The 21,794-nt window shown below is 30.2% G+C and overlaps 1 protein-coding gene and 2 non-coding genes across 3 annotated transcripts; all 3 read left to right on the top strand.

The window, feature by feature from the left end:
- The first annotated feature begins 14,668 nt into the window (after positions 1–14,668).
- Positions 14,669–14,740, top strand: TRNAP-UGG (transfer RNA proline (anticodon UGG)). Its single transcript has one exon. It is a non-coding gene; the product is annotated as a tRNA-Pro (tRNA).
- An 814-nt stretch (positions 14,741–15,554) lies between these two features.
- TRNAL-CAA (transfer RNA leucine (anticodon CAA)) lies at positions 15,555–15,638 on the top strand. The gene has a single exon. It is a non-coding gene; the product is annotated as a tRNA-Leu (tRNA).
- Positions 15,639–16,845: 1,207 nt separating this feature from the next.
- Positions 16,846–19,147, top strand: LOC144563049 (putative receptor-like protein kinase At5g38990). The gene is made up of 2 exons (XM_078312415.1): positions 16,846–18,351; positions 18,613–19,147. The coding sequence occupies exons 1-2, from the start codon at positions 16,846–16,848 to the stop codon at positions 18,997–18,999; spliced, it is 1,893 nt and encodes a 630-aa protein (XP_078168541.1). The 3' UTR covers positions 19,000–19,147.
- Positions 19,148–21,794: the final 2,647 nt, after the last annotated feature.

Raw genomic sequence — 21,794 nt, 5'->3', positions numbered from 1 at the left:
TTTGGCGCTCTGTTTTCCAGAAGAAAGGAGGAAAAACACAATAAATAATTGAAAAATATGTGGATTGAATAATTTGTTACCCGGTGTAGGAAAGCGCCAACAATTAGCCTAATAAATCCATGTCGTTTTTAACACTTGCGTCTTTAGTTTCCACACCTTTTTCTTTGGTGTTTGTTTCAATATTTCAAACAATCTTCTCCATTTTGTACCAACACAAGACCTACTCTTCCCCAAATCCATAAATGATTTAAGTTTATTGACATTTTATTATTAATCTAATGAATATTAAATTTCAACAACAAATTTAAATATGATGCATGTCAAATGATAAAGGCATGTATATAAAGTTTTAGTTTTTTAATTTCTCATATTCTAACTTCTTCAATCATCAAATAAAATTGATTGTTAATATCTATTTTTTTCTCGTCGACACACAAAATAATTCGCAAATAATGATAAAAAAAGCAATATATCTTATTTACCTCCACGTTTCATTCATGTTTGTGTACAGTAGGTACATTCTGTTTTTAGTTTGATGTTGTGTGTTGTTATCTGTTGTTTTCTACATCTTTCTCTGTCTTTCTTCTTCTCTTTTTCTTTAGAGGTGATTGTCCTGTACTATTGATTGATTTAGTTCCTAGTCTGATCTGATTCAGTGCCTTCTTAACTGATGGATGACTGTCTTGGTCTGGTCGATTCAATTTTCAGTCTAGTTTGAATTCAGTGCTTTCTCAGCTATGATATGCGTACAGAGGAAACCATTACCATATTTCTACCACTCCAATCAAGCAAGAATGTTCAAATTTGCGTCCACAGGATAATATGTTTTGATTAATTTGTAATAGCTACTTTGTAACTTTTTTTATAAATACAATTGTCTACGGACTTTCATTAAAAAAATAATAATAATTTAAAACCAAAATAAAAAATAAATAATCAAATATAATCTATTTCGCTTTCTTTTACACGTATATAAATATCACTCGATGTGTCTTGATTCTTCTTTGACTTTTCATCTCAATGCCTATCCAAAAAAGAGTGAAATGCCACCAACTTTTTTCACAATGATGAAATACTATATAATACATTAATTTATTGCTTGTTTTTAGCATATATAAAAAAAAAATTAAGCCACTTGAACGCTATTTTAGACTATTATTAATGGGATGGGCTAAGGTCCGTTACAAAAGCACACCCTCAACATAATCTTTGTATTAAAATGTACTCAAAGACTAAATTTTATATTTTTTGAAAAAAAAAATGCTATTTTTTTTAGATTTTTTTAAAAATCACTGTTATTCAAACAATTCAAACCATAAAAAAATAACAATTTTCTAAATTTCTAAAATTCAAGTAAATTTTTTTTAAAAAATTATAAAATTTCATCTCCTGATACATTTTAATATAAATATATATTATATTGAGGGGTTTAAATTAACTATTTAAACCTTGAAAACAACACAAAAATACATAAACAACCAAATAGCATGTACTTTATAAATCACCTTAGAACTTAGTCCATCCCTTCCCTATTATTAATAATATTTACTTTTTACGTAAAAAACAACCTTTTTTTGGCTTGAGGCATTTAATATAAGGAGGCATGGAGTTGTGTAGTTTTTGTTTTATGAGCTAACAAAATCGGTGCATGCGAAATATGTTTCGTATTAGTCAATTTGTCTGGTACATGATTCAGTATTCATTCATTTTTAGAAAAGAAAAACACATATCAAAGAAATTTAACATATATCAAAGCCTTTCTTTTATACTGATCAATTAATAATTCAATATACAAAATTTTACATACAAAATAATATTATATATACTAAAGTAGTTGTTAATTAATCTAGTAGTCTAATATAAAGATAGAAATTAGTTCAGTTATTTATTAATTATTAGTGCTCTAATATTCTATAAAATGATAATAAGAAAACATAAATGAAAGGCATGATTTTTAAATGACTATAGTGCTAAGGTTCGACGTAAACTAGGCTAGGGGTGAAAACAGTATGGATACTATTCGATCCGTATTCAATATGTATCGAAAAATTCAATGTAGATATCCGAATATCCATATAAATATAAATACACATATAATTTTACGTTTCAATTATTCGTATTCGAATAATAAATATATATTATATAGTTTAATATATAATATGTAAAAATTATGTTATTCATCATTATAATTATATTTAATAAGTATATGTTTTGATCAGTATCCGTCTAATATCTGATCCATATCCGTATCCCAAAAATTAAAAAATAATATGGATGTGATTTTACCACTATCTGCCTCGTTTTCACCCCTAAACTAGATACATAAAAATAAAACGGGGAATTTCATATATATCCTCGAAAACTTCAAAATCACGTATTCCGCCTCTAAACTTTAAAAGTACACATTGCTACTTCTAAAATTTACAAAATTATCCATTTTATTGTCTTAATATTAAAACTCATTTTAAATTTATAAGATACCCAGTTTACCCTTTATGGGAAGTAGAAAAAATTTGTAGCTTGTTTATGAAAAATGCCGGTCTTATAAGATATCCATTACGTCCTTTACCCTTTATAAAATATCCAATTTGCCCTAAAAAAATGATGAAATATAAGACCGATATATTTCTTAAACAAGATACAAATTTTTATATTTTGATAAAGAGTAAAATAGGTATTATATAAATTTCAAATGAGTTTCAATATAAAAAGACAATAAAATGGATAAATTTGTGAGTTTTGAAAGTTTAGCGGGGGAATACGTAATTTCAAAGTTTAGAGGGAGAAATACATAATTTTAAAGCTTTTGAGGAGTTTACATGAAATTCTCCCAAAATAAAAGCATTCGGTTCAATAATTAAGAATTTAGCTTACTTGTATAAAAAAAAAAACATAAATCTTGTGAATAAATTTTGTTGGCATGCAATAATTCACTTGAAAATGTTGAGAAAATATTCAGAGCGCGTGATTAAAAGAAAATGACGCGTCGTGAAGATATCCACCGCATATTAATTTCATATCTTCAAATTTTATATATCCACCTGCAGCAAAACAAAGCAAGCCGACAACAAAGATAGTCTACACAACACTGTACTAGGAATCTGTATAAATCTTATCTTTTCTTTTCTTAATAGGTATTATTATTATTATTATTATTATTTTTTAACCTCTAGTAATTTTATAAAGCTTTTATTATGTTAATCATCAAATTGAGGTAAACAAAATAAATCAAACATAGTAACATTCTATTTTGTTCTTTTCCCTTGCTTGCTGCTCTTCGTTTGAAGTTTGAACCAAACATTCATAGTGTGAGAATGAGAAAATTCAAATTGTTCTCTAATCTAGCACGAATCTTGATACAATAGATATCCAATTTTTTTGTTCTGGAAATCATTGTTTTCTAATTGTATCCGCAAATACCTGAAAGGATATAGATCTCTGTAGTCTGTACCAGGGAGGAACACGGTATTGGAATAGTGCGTACGTTGGCACAACGGATCCGTATCCTCCCAGGTACCTGACTCAAACAAATTGAAACTAACGGTCCAGATTAATTCCAGCCGGATCAAACTCAATCGATTTTCTGTAGAGACTGTAGGCCGATTTTTTTATATATATCCAAAACTTCAATCAAATTACAAAAAATAACCGAAGCACCGGTGAAATTCGATTTTTACCCAATCCGGTTATCCAATAACCGGATTTTATAGAAATGTCCGGTTAACCACTCCCCGGACTCAAAATGCACAAATCCGGTTAATGGTTAACCGGATTTGTGCATTTTGCCTTTTTTTTTTTTTTTTTTTTTTTGAAAACAGAAATTTTTATTTTTTTTATTTTTTGTATTAAAATATTAGAAATATTGAATATATTTCTTTGAAAACAGATATAATACAATATAATTTGATTTATTAGAAAGACTGGAACAAATAACCCGGATCAATATTTTTCAGATTGGATTTTTCGCGGCTGTAAGAAAAATTAATATATTTCTTTATGTGTTATTGGAAAAAAATAAAAATAATTAGATTCCGAGTTATTGATCCCGGTTCAAAAGTCACTTCTAGGTAATCCAGAAAATATTGTGACCTTTCTAGTACATTTAATTAATAAAAAGTTGTATCTATTTTGAGAATTCTTTTTGAAAAACAATAATTAAATAAATTAAAGTTTTTTATTTTTTTCAAAAATAGATACAACTTTTTATTAATTAAATGTACTAGAAAGGTCACAATATTTTCTGAATTACTTAGAAGTGACTTTTGAACCGGGATCAATAACTCAGAATCTAATTATTTTTATTTTTTTCCAATAACACATAAAGAAATATATTAATTTTTCTTACAGCCGCGAAAAATCTGATCTGAAAAATATTGATCCGGGTTATTTGTTGCAGTCTTTCTAATAAATCAAATTATATTGTATTATATCTGTTTTCAAAGAAATATATTCAATATTTCTAATATTTTAATACAAAAAAAATAAAAAATAAAAAATTTCTGTTTTAAAAAAAAAAAAAAAAAAAAAAAAAAAGGCAAAATGCACAAATCCGGTTAACCATTAACCGGATTTGTGCATTTTGAGTCCGGGGAGTGGTTAACCGGACATTTCTATAAAATCCGGTTATTGGATAACCGGATTGGGTAAAAATCGAATTTCAACGGTGCTTCGGTTATTTTTTATAATTTGATTGAAGTTTTGGATATATATAAAAAAATCGGGACTGTAGGGGTCCGTTTTGAGATTCATGCCATGCTAAAAAAACCGTCTGATTATAATTGTTCTCAGTCAGGTAAATTTGTTTTTCAAAATTGAGACGGATTACCCATCAAATGGAACGTAAAATCAAAATCAAAGTATATAACTATATATAGAACTTTAAAAAGACAAGTAATTAATTTTGTACATTAAATTATATATACTCATTCCTTAGATGGACATGTATCAGTAAAATTTTAAGTAACTTCTTAACCGTAAAATTAAATGAAGAGCGTTCAAATATCTCGTATCTCATTCCTACCTCATGCACTTACTTTTATTTTTAAAATCTAAACAGTTGATTCATACCGTTCAATATGATCTTCATATTAAGGTAACCAAATTTTATATATTTTTTAATCTATTATTATTATTATTTTTAGATAGATACAAAATAATGGTTTAGAATTACAAAAAAAAAAAAAAATCGTACCTACTTAAAAAAACAACATTTTAGAAAAATATAAAATTTAGTCACCAAACACATTTTAGTACAGAGATTATATTGAGCGGTTAAAAGTAACTATTTGAATTTTAAAAATAAGCATCTAATTTGAAATTTAATAATAATTGATGATGAATCCGATAACAAAAATATTGGATGACTTGAGATGTGTTACAGAATTTGAAGCTGAATAAGCTGTACAGTACAGAGTATCTATTTGTCCTTATTACGTAAGCTGTCAGTGCTTCGTTCACTGTGAACCTTTTATATTAATTAATTAATCAAATGAAACATGAGAAAGAAAAATACAGATGCAATTATAAAGTAAACTGATAATATATTTCCACAAATTAGTATTTTCTGAATAACATATGTAATTTTTTTTATTACATGATTAAGTAGATATTGAAGTATGTATTTTTTTTTTGTCAACAGTTATGGGAAAAGAAATTTGTATTGGAAATTTTTTTAATTTGTTTCCTTCGGATAGAAACTTTTTTATATTTTTTATATTCAATCTGGGAAAATTAAACGATTATTTATAAGGCCTTCATCTTTCAATCAAAAGAAGTCAGATTATGTATTTAATCAAAAGAAGTCGGATTATGTAATTGAAGGGCTGATATTCAATTTGAAACTTCATCTTTTAATCTCAACCGTTGACATTAAAGGAGAGTTTCAAAATGCATAATATAAGAATAGAGATTAATGAAATTAAAGGAGAGTTTCAAAATACCTCATGACTTTCGTACCTCATCATATCTCATATTTTATATCTTCGTTTGCAAAGTCAAAATTGTCAATTTGAACCGCTCAACATGATATCCATACTAAAATATGCTTGGAGATGAAATTTTATAATTTTTGAAACTTTTTACTATTTAAGATATGTACAAAATCACTATTTTTGAACTATTCAGAAATAGTGATTTTCTAACTATCTAAAAAAATAATATTTTTTTCCAAAAATTATAAAATTTGATCTCCAAGTATATTTTAATATGTATATCTTGTTGAGTAGTTCGGATCGACAATTGGACGATATAAACGAAAATATAAAATGTGAGACAGTATGAAATATGAAAAATATGAGATATTGGAACCTTCCTCATAAAATTAATATAGAAACACAAATCATGATATTATTCGACAAAGTTTGCACGATACAATAATTTACAACCGTTGGATTAGAAATTGGTGATTTTTTTTGCAAGAAATAGTATGCCAATTTGAAAGAAAAAAAATGAGAACATTCATAAGAGAATATTTTAACATTTTTATTTATTAAATGCAATTTTATTATTATATGTTTTAAGGAACGTTACCTGATATTTTTGACATAAAAATAAGATAAATCTTAGCTGTTTAATTGATATAATATGCATATTTTAGTGTAATTCAAATGGCGGTGAATTTGGGTTTTCTAGACTGGTGACCTGACAATACAAAGATGCTTTTCTGTCTCAACCAATTTAATTATTATGTTAATTTTTCCTATGTTTTATTCCAATAACACAGTTTCTTTCTTAAGTTTTTAACTCGTCAATTGAAATCATATTGCCATCCATGTTTTTTATTTTTTAAATTTAAATTTAACAAAAAGGAAGATTATCTAAAAAGTCAAATATTGAGCCCACCTAAACCAACTAAAGTCACTTTTCAAATCTGCAATTATCCTTAATTTATTTGTTGTTAAAACATAAGAGGACGATATATATATATTTAATTAAACCTATGAAATCCTATGATGTGTATGGTCTACCTAACAATATTTGTAAATATCATTGTTTTGCATGTTAAATTATTTTTCTTTTTTTTTTAATTATTTCCCTTTTTAAAACACACCACATTATTTGCAATTGCATGGACTTAAAAATAAATAAAATTTGTTGGTATCATTTGAATGGTCCGATTGGATGTAAAAGAAAGGGATGATTGAGATTTGAAGTTAATTAAGAAATAAAAGTGAGAAAAGGGGGAAGCATTAATTGGTATCACATGAAAGATTTGAGGAAGGCTGCACCGACCGACCTAATATATTATATAATATAATAATATGACATATCTCTCTTTCATAAAGCAATCATCCTTCTTTGCCCTTTTGTCCCTTCTTGCCTAGTAGGTTGGACTAGTGGTTTTTCTTCTTTTCTTTTTTTCTAAATATGATTAGACATGTTAGTGATTTTTTTTTATCTAATTTGTATTATACAGGTATAGATACTGATTTTTTTTTTGTTAACTTAATAAACATTGGTAATTTGGTATGGGTTAGAATAACTTTATATTAGTTTATTGGTAAGGATATAGATGAGAGTTATTTTGTAACTATTATTCTATCGGGTTATCAGTAAATATAAAATTATACGTCATAAATTTTTATTTCGATGTGGAATTATTAGATTGATTTATATAACATTGAATATAACTTTTTATTTTATAATTTACGATAAAATTGATTTATCCAACTTTTTTTTATATATATTTCTAACTAATAATAAATGATAAAATTGGTTTATATTTAATATCAATTATTTAATTAATAATATGTATCATATAAAATAACGAGATAAAGGTAACTTTTAATTATAATGTTACAATATGATGAAAAATAAAGGCATTAAGAAAATTATAATGTTACATACATCTGTTTGACTTTGTACTGAATAAATTCGAAATTTTTAAAATTTTACATGTAAATGCAACACTCATGAAATAGACCAGTTTCAATTGTTTGAATTATCTATTGAAATCAATTTAATAGATTTTGAAGTTATGCTTATCAAACCTAGCTTTGCTCTAATAAACATACGAGCACATGTGTGTTATATTTTTGGATTAAATTATATAAGTTATCAATTTATTCAATAATTTATTCATTATTCGAATCCGTATGGATAAAAACAAGGTATGCATAAGCTTAATATTAATAAAAAGGAATAAAATATAATTAAATTAAAAAATGGATCGGTATCATTTTTCCAATAATCTTTAGTTATGGTATTTGTTTTGTTTTCGAATAAAAATTAATTTTGTACTACCGTTGCGCGTTACTTAATATTTTGAGTAGGAGTGAGGTAACAGTATCATGCATATAGCACTTTGATCCAATGTTGTTAAAAACGGTCTTAACGTCCGTTTAATCGTTAACGACGGCTAAATAGTTACGAATACACTTAACGGATGTTTGTTTGCGGATGAAAACAATTAATCGGCCTTTTTTTCCGATTCGGCTGTCTTACCGTTTAATTGTCCGTTTATTTCCGTTTATTCCAGTGAATATTTATTTTCACATTGCTTTTTTTTTTATGTGACAGTGTGTGATAATAAGGTTTATAAACCATGTATTGTAGTTTTATTTGTATTTGGATATACATTCAATATTTTTTATATATGTTTTTTCTTCTTACTTACGTTGAAATTGATTAGTTTTTTTTTATTATTTATATACCATTTATTTTTCTTACTTACTGATGTATTTTTTCAATAGTACGACATGTTCATTTACAAAATTAAGTTGTTATCATAAATTAAATTTAGTGATTTTATATTGGAAAGTTTCATTTATTTCAAATAATACGTTATTAGTATTTGAAAAAGCTTAATTCTCAAATTTATTATTTCATTAAATAAATGTGTTACTTACATATGTAAAATATTTATGTGTTAAAAACAAATAAGTGTAATGTCATGTTATAATAATAAAACAAGTTGAATTAAGTTTATTTGATAAGTTTAATGAGTTAAATAATTTTTTTTAATAAATTATTATATATATGCATAAATTTAATAAAAATGTTAAATTGTCCGTATAATACCGATTAATCGCTTGGCGATATCACATCCGTCTGACGACCGCATATCGTTATCTACGACACTGCTTTGATCCATATTATAGATTTATATTTTATTTTCAAAGTCAAAATAGTCGATTTGAACAGTTCACCGTGATCTTCTTATGAAAATATGCTTAAATGCCAAATTTTATACTTTTTATAATTTTTTTACTATTTTTTAGATTGATAAAAAATCACTACTTTCAAATGGTCTAAAATCTTTGGATCATGATAACAATCCCCGCAGGTCTATCCCCGCAAAAAACCCCGCACAAACTGCCAAAAATATCATGGGGGGACCGCTCAATAATTAATACTCCGCAGAAACTGTTAGTATTTAACTTGAAGCATCAAAGTATTTATCGTGAATTTGCAAAGTGTTAATCCCTATGCAATGATCTCTATTTAGGAAAGAATAAATCAATCCATTTGTTGTCCCTGCACAAAATTTCCTTTTTTTTTTGAATCATCCCCGCACAACTGGGAACCATTAAATAAACAATCCCCTCATAAATACTTGTCATTTATCTCCGCACAAATTTTCATTTTTTTTCTGGATTGTCCCCGCACAACTGGGGACCATTAAATAAACTACCCCCTCACCCAATGATAAATACTTCTCAGACATAAGGATAAATACTTTATGATACATTGATAAATACTTTATATTACATGGATAAAAACTTATTAGACATAATTGCAACTTTCAGTACAATATGAATGATAAATACTTCTCAGACATAAGGATAAATACTTTATGATACATTGATAAATACTATATGTTACATGGATAAATACTTATCAGACATAATTGCAACTTTCAGTAAAATATCAATTATAAATATTTGTCAAACATAATGATAAATAGTTTATGTTACATGGATAAATACTTCTCAGCCATAATTGCAACTTACAGTAAAACATCTGTGACAATGATAAATACTTCTCATATATAATCGTAAATACTTGTCAGAACAACGATAAATACTTTATTGAACTTTGTTCTTGAACTTGTCAATAAGTAATGTTTAATCAAATCAAAGTATTATCATGTCAGGGACAATGATAAATACTTCTCAGACATAAGGATAAATACTTGTCAGAAAATGATAAATACTTTTTTGAACATCAATAAACAGATAAATATTTATTAGCGGAAATTGTTATTAAAGGATAGTATAATTAATGCGGGGATTGTTATTAGAGGACAGTATAATTAATGTGAGGATTGTTAATTAATGCGGAGATTGTTATTAAAGGGCAGTAATTAATGCGGGGATAAATGAAAATTCTTAAAGGAATTAATGCGGGGATAAAAGGCAGTTTAGGGAGTTAATTTGGAGAGAGAGAGTGCGGGGTTAAATGGGGGGCCAGGGGTGAGGGGATCAATATAATTATTCAAAATCTTTAGATCAATTGATTTTTACCTATGTAAGAACGTAGTAATAATATAGATTTTAACATTCAAGTACATTTTCATATAGATATTATCTCTACTCTTATATTAAGCATATGATGTCTTGATCCGTTAACGGCTGTGATTTAATTCGTTGAATTTTAAACAATTAAGATAAAAAAATGTTATGCAATTGTGATTTTATGTGACAATGTATTGGAATTTATTGTGTTGAAATCTGTATTTAGTTCTTAGAACTCTTGCTATACTTATTTTCTTCTTACAATTTCTTCTCATGAATATTGACATAAAAGCAATTAATTGAAAATATTTATTTATTTCTTTTTATGTCATTGATTATAACAAAATAAGAAGGTAATTAACATGTTTGTTTACTATAATTACTTTTCTATTTAACGGAGAGATAAAGAAAAAATAGTCAATTTCATTGTTGAATAAAGAAAAATTATAAAAAGATGAAAATATTTTATCTGATTTCCTTTCATTTTTTATATTCTTTATTTGAATTTTAAATTTTGAATTCGTAGCAAAGTACGGACTAAACAATAGTAATAAATGATTCGGATCAATCATTTAAATTTTGAAAATTAAAATATAAACCGTAACAAACTAAATTAAGTATGATATAACTAGCACCATAGCCTCGAATAGTTCATTATTCGGCTCTATCTATGACGCATGCACCGATTTGGTGCATTAGAATAAAAAGAAAGTGAATCAAGTTATAATAGCTGACGAATACAATAAGACTTTAATTAAATTATTTTTTTTAGAATTATGTCGAACTTTTCTTTTTTTTTTTCTTTTTTTTCCTTTTGCATTTAAGCTCCTCTTATGTTGCATTGGATGCAAAAATACTGCCGGGAGAGAGTTGAGAAATTATGAAATGATATTGTCCAATTACAAGATTAAAAAAAAAACCATACAAGTTACATGGGATTGTATGGATTTTTTTTTTTTAATCTTATAATTAAGTAGTTAGGAATTAAATTTTTATAACTGATTATAATAAATTAAAATCAACAATTTAAACAAACGAAACGAAATGTAATTAATCCAATTCGTTTAAACTCCTACTTAAAGCTCCTAATTAAGATTTTCTTATGAAAAAAACAAAAAAGGGTTACATGAGTTCCAAATAATTCCAAATAATAATTTGTGGTACGATTGATTGATTGTGGCCACCTCAATTTTCCTTCTCTTATTTTTTTATTTTTTATATTTGTGGTAATTTGATGGGACACGTATGTCTTCCCTCTTTCACATAATTAAATCATTGTATGAGAAACTCTTACATCAAATTTAAAAATCAATATAATTTCCTTGTCGTATATATACGTAGTTTATGTTATTAAATTTTTTTTTTTAATTTTTAATTCCACACCATTTGACATAACAAAGGTATTTTAGGTAACAAAAATAAAAAGAAAAGAACATTGAATGAATCCATTGGTTGGATCTTTTTTTAGGTCATGAATTTATTATAGCCGACAAGAACATAAAACCAAAAATGTATGTATGTGGGATTGTGGGATATGCATTTCACCAATGTTGAGAGCATATATCTATATATATATATATATATATATATATAAGCCAATTTTAGGACCACATTTTTTTGTCCCTCGTGCAGTAGACAAATAGTAAAGCCTTTCTCAATAAGTTTTTGTATCAATAAAAATTTAAAATAAATAAATATTGGCTTGTTAATAAAATAACAAATTAAGGTGTATTTAATTTTTTTTTTTTGTGTGAACTTTTTGTATACAAATTAAGGCGTGTACATGTTAAATTAAAATAAATATCAATAAAAGAAAAGATTATCGTTTGGATTTCAAACCCACAACCTCTTCCACCAAGAGTGCAAAAAATGTAGTTGTTGATGAATTGACAACTTGCTAATCTCGATGGATATTAATGGTCAGATCCCTCTTACAAATGGTGTGTACATTAAGGCTCTGTTTGGCGTAGTTATTGAATTAACGTCCGTTCCCTCTGTTACAGTAACAGTAACAGATAGTTCAATTTGATTGTAGATGAAACAGAGAGAGAGAGAGAGAGAGAGAGAGACATAGGATTCCTTGAAACGGTACAATAGAAAGGGGGGGCAATGGTACAGACTACAGAGGAGGGGTGTGGGATGCTGATTGATTTATTTAATTAATTAAATTAAATGAATAATTAATTTGAAGCACACGTGCGCAGCATCTGAATTCTGACACCCCACCGCAGAGTCACAGACCACACTTAGCGACAATTACATGTTGCAATTACACTGCTGACTGCTCTTATATTACTTTACTAATTTCCCACGATTCTCATGCTCTCCATCTCTACTTAATTTCATAAATATAAAAATCTCATTTTTATTTTATCATCAATTCTCATGCTGATTCTATTTGTACTCTTAATTTCTTGACTTGTTCTTTGCTTGCTTTTAATAACCCTCTCATGTGCTTAGCAATCCATTCCTCACAACTTGTTAATTTTCTCCTTTTCTTTTAATTTATTATAATTCTAATTCCTCATGTAACTATCTCAACTACATCCAAAATAAAAAGGAAAAAAAAAGTATATATAAGAGTATATACATGGATGGAACTCGAAATTTATTATAGTGATGACTCAATTCAATATACAGTAATATTCAATAAGATAAAATATATTTGTTATTTTAATTAAACAAATACTACATCAATAGAGAAAGAGTGAGGAATTATATATTTTTTTTTAAATAACCAAAATTACACAAATTTTTTTTTTTTAATTTTCTTGAACTATAGAGGAACTCAAAATATTTATGGACGTCAAAGGTGGAACTAGAAAATTAAGATAAAGAAGCTAGATTAATGGGTGTCATATAATTTTATTTGTGAGAAAGCCTAGTACTAATAGTAATATTTTTTGTAAAAATAAAAAAAAATTAAAGGACAAAAACAAAATAAAAAAATTCAATTATGGAGGTAATGAAAGAATACACACGCACACCAGAGGTAAGGGAAAGAAATATGAATCTGTATCATCTGCATTAACTAAAAAGGGAATTTTTTGAGTTAATGAATCTTGAATATCCGATCCGATCTGTTTTAAGATTCGTGCGGACTAGATCCACATTAATATTAAAGGACTCACTTGTAGGCAGTGGCCAAATTGACTTCGTTTACAATCAGACGGTTGAGATTCATTTAGCTCGAAATATTTCATTTTGAGTTAATGCAGAGGATACGCATTTAAGAAATATATATTGTACATGCTATTGATATTGATACAACACAAAAAAAAAAAAATGCATTGAATATGACGTAAGAATAATAATGATATAATGATAAAAATAAATTTAAGGAGAATTTTAGGATGGATATATAGTTTCTAACTTTCAAGTGGGGAAAACATCTCCTTTTTGTGATAGCTGATTTGGAAGACAAGTTGGAGAGCATTTTATTGGTGCAATGCTAAATCCTATTCAAGTGCAATTATGATTTGTAGTTGGAGAGCATTTTTCTGTTTGTTTTAAACTAAATTAAATTAAATTAAATTTAAAGCCTAGGATTCCTACACAAAGCAAAGATTGGTCCAGCTTATAATTCATGTCCCCCCTCCTGGATATGCATCTTTTGAGCTGTATTGGGTGCCATCATGTTTTGCTCAAAAAATAAAAAAAAAGAAGAAGTTTAATTTGCCCCCAAAAAATAACAAATCATGTCTAAATTTCAATGTATTTCATCTACTGTTGTAACCATCATAGATGTTATGCTGTCCATATTTATTTACACATGGATTCAATAATCAATATGCATTGCCAAAATAAGAAAATTTTGTTGTTTTAAGTTTATATGATAGTGATATCTATCTGGAGTCTGGAGATTGATTTTTTTTTGGGCTTAAAACTGGGCCCACTTTGATCCAAAATTAAAAAGAAAACTGGTCCAACACTTTACTCTAGTCTTGTCTGTCATAAATCACAATTAATATTTTTTGTGGTTCCTCAATCCTCATTTCTTACTAGTTACTACAGGTTAGACATGATTTGTTACAAACAAAAAATTATCTATCGTTTTAGGATAGTTTCTTCTCTAATTTCATTTCAATAATTTTAAAATTGAACTGTAAATTCATTCTAATCGTAATTTATCTTATTTAATGTGACGCACTATGCACATGTTCTAAATGACAGAATCAACATCAAAAAAGAAAACCCAAAAGTTATACCTCATCGGGTGTTTGGTCTAGTGGTATGATTCTTGCTTTGGGTGCAAGAGGTCGCGAGTTCGATTCTCGCAACACCCCTATCAATCTCTCCTGTATTATTTTTTTATTATCCTATTCCAACTTCCAGCCACATAAACCTCTTTATGAGAAACTGAGAATTATAGATGGTAGGATGTATTATTTGGTCACAGAGATCAAGTTTCACTTACTTAAAAATTTCATTTTTCTAACAAATTTAACCTTTTACCAGTATGCCTTATTTTACTATGTTAAACCCTTTTAGATACATAATATTACACATGCTTCCTTGTCCCTATTAAATGTGTTACAACTTACAAATCAAAATAGCTTTCTGATTTGCGCAATCTCGTGCAAATAACAACAGAAAACTCAATTGAAAGAAACTAGATCGTTCGCTGGTGCGCCAGACGGAGGGAGGAGCGAACAATCACGGTCGAGAGGCGGTTGCGGCGCTCGGGTGGTGCTCGGATGAGAGTGATGACATGGAGATTGAATATAAGAAACACATCGACCAAAGATGAAAATCGAACGGATGAGAATTGGGAAGTTAAAAAAAATATTATAATATTGAATAGAATATGAAAATAATTTTTTATTGATATTCATGAAAAATTAAAAAAAAATATTTGAAAAAAAAATACAAATGAAAAAAAAATAACAGTAAAAAACGATTTTACAATTCCATCACAATTGTTTTTATTAAATTTAACGAAGAATACAAAAAATTTACTATGTCGACCATCCGATTTATAGAAAAGGAACGGTTCACATTGCAACAATACCAGAATTTACTATCAGTTAATGAAGGCGACGGTAGCATGTAATATTATTATTTATATATATAAAAAAGTAGAATCCAAATAGCATAAAAGTCAGGATGGCCGAGTGGTCTAAGGCGCCAGACTCAAGTTCTGGTTCTCGTGAGAGAGCGTGGGTTCAAATCCCACTTCTGACATATTTATTTTTGTACTTGTTTTTATAATTTATTAGGCCTTCCCTTCTATTGCACTTGGGCTTTCATCTTTTTTCGCTCTGTTTTTTAATTTATTTTTTGCGGGCCTTCCCTCCTGTTACACCTGGGCTTTCATCTTTTTTCGCTCTTTTTTTTGTTTTTTAAAATTTTTTTTTATTGTGGGCCTTCCCTCCTGTTGCACCTGGGGCTGGGGAGAATATGTGAAACGAAGAATATATTATATGATGATGATGATGATGGTAGTAATAGTGCCAAATATGTGTATATTTTCTAGAGACAAGGAGAGGCTGGTAGAGACGGGCAGAACGTTTTTTGTATTTTATAGACAGAGGTGGAGCACTAAAACATTATTTGAAATTACAACCGATTTTTTTAATAATCGAAAATAAAAATAAAAAAAAATCGCGAAAGGGAATTATTTTGTTGAAAAATCAAAATTTTAGAAAAATAGAATAATTTATTCTGTTCAGACATTTAATCATTTTATCATGTTAACTTTGACCATAACTAGCGATCTAAGCAAAAAGATACAAAATATTATTTTGTCGGACTTGGGAGCCAGAATTTATAAACAAAATATTTGTTCAACATGTGCCCAAACCAAATATACACATATTTGGCAGTTGGTGCCGGTGGCAAGTTTTTTTTCCAAGTCAATGAATTTGTTGACTTCATATTAGTCTACATTTATTAAGTTAAGGTCGGCAAGCACTTGAATTTATGTTCAATTTCCAGCTTTTGTTGGTTGTTGCTATGGACCTATGGTATGGTATCACTTAAAATAAGCACGCACCGCACCATACAAAGAGAGGAGATTTGAAGAAAAACAATAATCTGTAATTTTAAATTTTATAAAATTAACAAGTTCACATATACTGCAGACGAACTATTATTTAATTCTGTAGGCATTATTCATGAATTTTCCTTTACACATTTATATTAACAATTGAGCATTTGGGAGTCCTTTTCAATCTTCTTCAGACAAAGTCAACTGTGAAATACTCACCCCATCAGTCAACAACTTACAACTACCTCTCACCATCACACTGTTTAGTGTTACCCTCTTCCCCTTTCTTCTTCTTAATAATTAATAATTGCCACTTTTTACCAGTGAAATCACCACACCAAAATAAATTAATTAAATGACATAACCCATCATTCCGTCCCCTCACCTCTCAAGCCTTACAAAATGGCATCACTTGCTCTGTTTCTCTCCCTCTTCCTCGTTGTACCGGCATCACTAACCGTATCTGCGGCAGAAGCAACGAACAGTTCTGGTACTGCCGTATGCCCCTATGACATTGATGGTGCCTCTCGTATGATCCCCCCACAATGCTATGCAAACGCTACTGACCCCACGGCCACTAGTTGCTGCTGGTTTGTCACAGCCGCTTACATCTATGCGGCAGCCGTGCATGCCAACCTCACTGGTATCGCCTTCCTGCCCCCCTCTACTGCCGCCTTATGCTCCTCCAACTTCACCGCTACTCTCCTTCGCCGCGGCCTCGCTCGCCCCTCCCTCCTGCTATCCAACGGCTCATGCTCTCTTTCCTCCGACTCCCCCTCAATTGCCGCAGGGCAACGCCCCTGTCTCTTTGGCCCGCTCTCATCCATCCTCTCCTCTGCACCGTCTCAGCTCTCCAACACCACACGGTTTTGCTCTTCGAGTTCTGTGCCGGACCTCTTATCTGATCAGTCAGCTTGCTCAACATGTCAGAACACTCTTATATCTGCGACATTCACACTTTTGGATTCATCAAGGAGTAAGGATTATGTTGCTTGCGGCATGGCTGCCACGATCGGGGTATGGTCGCGGTTTTACCCGTCTCTGCCCCGGTTTCGTTCGTTTGTCCTTTGCGTGGTTCAAGTGCTAGAGGATGTGAATGCTCTAGGTATACCATCTGATTCACCTCCGCCTCTCGGGGCAGAACCCGTTTCTGTGTCAGGTTCTCGCTCGGCCAAATCGGGTCACTCCCAAACTGTCAAAATTGCAGCAGGATCTGCTGCAGCCGGGCTAGTGTCAGTTGTCCTGATTGTTATTCTTAATCTTGCCATTTACCGTTCAAGGCACCGAAATTGGAAGAGCCACCGCTTGTCGGATGGAATTGTTACGACCTCAGATGGAGAGAAATCCAACACACCTTTCCCCGAGGCAGCATCTTCCCCGCTCCCAACCGAGGGGTTGTATATTTTCACAAAAGCAGAGTTGAAGCAAGCAACAAATAGTTTCGATAGCAGTCTCCTCTTGGGACAAGGTGGAGCCGGCAAGGTATATCTAGGAAAACTACCTAGCGGGCAGCATGTTGCGATAAAAAGAATCTATCGAGAAAAAAAGATTGCCGAGTTTTACAGTGAGGTCGAGGTCTTAGCCAAGCTCCGACATAAGAATCTGACGACACTTGTTGGGTATTGCCTTGATGACCGTGATAACCACGTATTGATATATGAGTACATGCCGGGAGGGAACCTATCGCGTGCTTTGTTTCATGGCGAGCTGACATGGCACAGGCGGCTTCAGATTGCGGTTGATGTGGCAGAGGGGTTGGTGTACCTCCATGAGTTCCCTGGCGGTGCAGTGGTTCATCGGGACGTGAAGCCGACAAATGTTTTACTATCTGAGTCGGGCGTGGCGAAGCTGTCAGACTTCGGCGTGTCAAGGATCATGTCAAGCGATGCAACACACTTATCTACTGAGGTAATGGAATAGAAAATCATTTTTCTTAGTTGGGACTTGGGAAGCATGATCAGTAAATAAAATTTTAGAATTAAGTAAGGCTGACATCACAAGCAACCCACCGAAATAATAGAATTGCAGCAATTAATTATTGTGATGCACTCATGCTACCTTATGTATCTCATGTCAATCTACTAATTAATTAGTATATTCATCACAAGCTAATTAATATATGCTTAATCACACAAAGAATCATGCAATTATATTTATATTTATATTCAGGTCCGAGGCACCATGGGTTACATGGACCCAGAGAGGTTGGCTCTGGGCCAAGTGTCAGAATCCGCTGACGTGTACAGTTTCGGCGTTGTCCTTCTTGAGCTTGTAACAGGACTGCATGCCGTGGTCCCCACTCCGTCTGGCGGTGCAGAGTCAGTTGTGCACACTGCCCAATGTGCCATGACAGATCAGGGTGGAGTCGGGGATGGCTCCACGGCTGTCGAGTCTATTGTGGACCCGAGGCTGGGTCCACATTGGGACCGGCCTACATTAGGTGTTGTCTTCGGAGTGGCATATCGGTGTGTGCGGCCTTACAAGAATGAACGGCCCATGATGACTGAGGTTCTGGCGGTGCTGAGATCAGCACTTGTAGATCTCGAGGCAAGCTAGGGAGGGTGATATGTCGATGACATCTGAGCCATCGACGGAGGAGTCGACGTCTCTGTCTCTGTCTCGTACATCCACACCGCTGGCACTTGCATCAACGCAACGCCAGAGGTGGTGAATTAATTAATCTGATTGCTTCTTATTTAGTGAAGCAGCTACGGTAAACTAGAGGTCTTTGATGGATACTGGTAAGTGATACATGACATCTCGTATATAAAATGGCCCAACTTTCTCTGTTCTCCATAAATAAACAAATAGCTAGCTAGAGCTCGCTTCAAGTGCAAAACAAATAGGTGCTGTTCAGTTTAGTACGAGAAAGCAGTCTCATGTCTCTCTATCTTGGAAATTCATTATATCCTCCCGAAAAACTATACACAGTGGTGTTGTTAAAATTATGTTAAAACATAAAATTTCATCCATATAAAATATTAGTTCAACACAGTGTGAGTATAAAAATATGTTGATACAGTTAATTGTAAACTATAAATACCAAAAGAAACAAATACTACATATATAGTTGCTAAAAATATTTAATTTATACTCTTGAGTATGCAATTACGTAAATTTATTGAAAATTAGATCATAAATAAAGTAATATCGAGCACATATTTTCGTAATCATTAAAAAAAAATACAAATATGCCAAATTTTCTAGTGTTCGTTAATCATTATAAATAAATTTGGTTGCGTCTCTAACTGGATATCCAAAAAAAAGAAATTTGGTTGCGTTATATAAAAAAAGAGCCCCGATAATTGTCCCTCCACTCTCATTCCTCTATTATCCCTCCAATTTTATTTATTTAATCTCGTCCACATTTCTCACGATTTACAATAAATTTTGCAAATCTAAAATCACGAACGTCTTCTATGCAATTTTATCTTTCAAATGAGATCCATGATGACATACTTTCGAGCTCGTCGTCACACAAGTATTTATACCTCATCATCTAAGTATTTATACCTAGTATTTTCCACATATGACACTGCTGACATTTAAAAGTATTAATATCAAATATTATAAGTCTTTATACCTATGCACTGAAGTATTTATACCTATATGGTCAACTATTTTTGTTAGAGAAAGGTTAATGCAGGGACGATTGGGGAAGGTTGATGAGGAGATGCAGGGTCCACGATTGGGGATAAATACTTACAAGTATAGGTATAAATACTTGCACGGTGAGGTATAAATATTTGTGTGATGATGAACCTGAAAGTATGTCATCATGGATCTCATTTGAAAGATAAAATTGCGTAGAATATGTTCATGGTTTTATATTCGCAAAATTTCTCATAGATCATGAGAAATGTGGACGGCATTGAAAAAAGAAAAAAAAACTCACCTCTAATAACGTGTATGATTATTCTCTCCATGTAGTTTGAGTGGTCTCCCCATGTAGTCATATCAAATTAGATGTGTAAGTATTAATTTATTATATTCTAAGTATTTATACCTATAAATTTAATTAAACTTGGAAGACCACAGTGTTTTGAATAAATTTAATTAAACTAGTTAGTTAAGTTAGTTTATGAAAGTAAAATCTATTTCAGAGATGGGGAGATGCGAGGTTCACGATTGGGGATAAATACTTGCACGATGAGGTATAAATACTTGTGTGACGATGAGCCCAAATGTATGTCATCTTAGATCTCATTTGAAAGATAAAATTACGTAGAATACGTTTGTGATTTTAGATTTGCAAAATTTCTCATAGATCGTAAAAAATGTGGACGATATTGAAAAAAGAAAAAGAAAAACATCTCTAAAAACTGTCTAAGAGATGAGGGAATGATGGGGGATGAGAATGGAGAGATTCATATAATTATTCATAAAAAAAGATTTATGACAAAAATATATGATTTTATTCCGTCACAACCGATTTGGTGTGATATTTCTCCTCAACTAATTTATGTGAACTTTTTTAAAAGTTTGTACAACAGTTAAGACAAAGTAGATGAAAAATCCTCAACTAATTTATGTGAACTTTTTTAAAAGTTTGTACAACAGTTAAGACAAAGTAGATGAAAAAACAAGTATGAATGTGATAAACTAGGAGTAGAATTAGGGTATTTTTAAGTTTACCGAGTTATTTTATGAACTTAATTTTAAAATTTATCAGATTGAAATAACAAATTTGAATCGTTGAAATTCATCCATCTTACAAGTGAGATATTTACATGTGAAATTTTAAATTTTTGAATTAATTTAATATAAAATCAACCGGTCAAATTAGAAAGTTTACAAATTAATTTTTAATAGATTATTTTTTTTTATTTTTTTTTACCACTTGACTCTATACAAAACTAATTTGAAATTTGAAAATTTTCATATGTAGACGCATCGATGACTCGTAAAGTAGATGAGTTTCAATATTTCAAATTCATCATTTAAATTTAATCCAATAGCTTTTAGAGTTAAATTCACAAACAAAAAAATTAGTGAACTTAAAAAGACCACCCTAATTCTACTCCAAAAACTAGACAAAAGAACTACATTTATGTCTACTTCTTATAAATACAACATATAATTATCTCATTTGCAGCTAGTACCAGTCAGTCGACTCTTAATTTCAATGCACATAAAGACATTTTATATCTTAAAAAAGAAAAAGAAATGTAAAAATAATTGCCGGTCCTACTTGTCATGTTTAATTGTGAAATAAGAAGTAGAGTAAGGAGCTTACTTCTTTTTTTTTGAAAAAAGTCAATAAAGCCCATTTCATTTTCATGAAATCAAAAGGTTAAATTACAGCCAAGTCAAGCATGTGAAACCCTCACTGATCTCCTAAGAGGTCAGGC

The sequence above is a fragment of the Carex rostrata genome, chromosome 12, assembly GCF_964058835.1.
Source record: "Carex rostrata chromosome 12, lpCarRost1.2, whole genome shotgun sequence".
Taxonomy (NCBI): Eukaryota; Viridiplantae; Streptophyta; class Magnoliopsida; order Poales; family Cyperaceae; genus Carex; species Carex rostrata.
The sequence above is the reverse complement of the archived record's forward strand: the minus strand, read 5'-3'. Positions and strand labels throughout refer to the sequence as shown.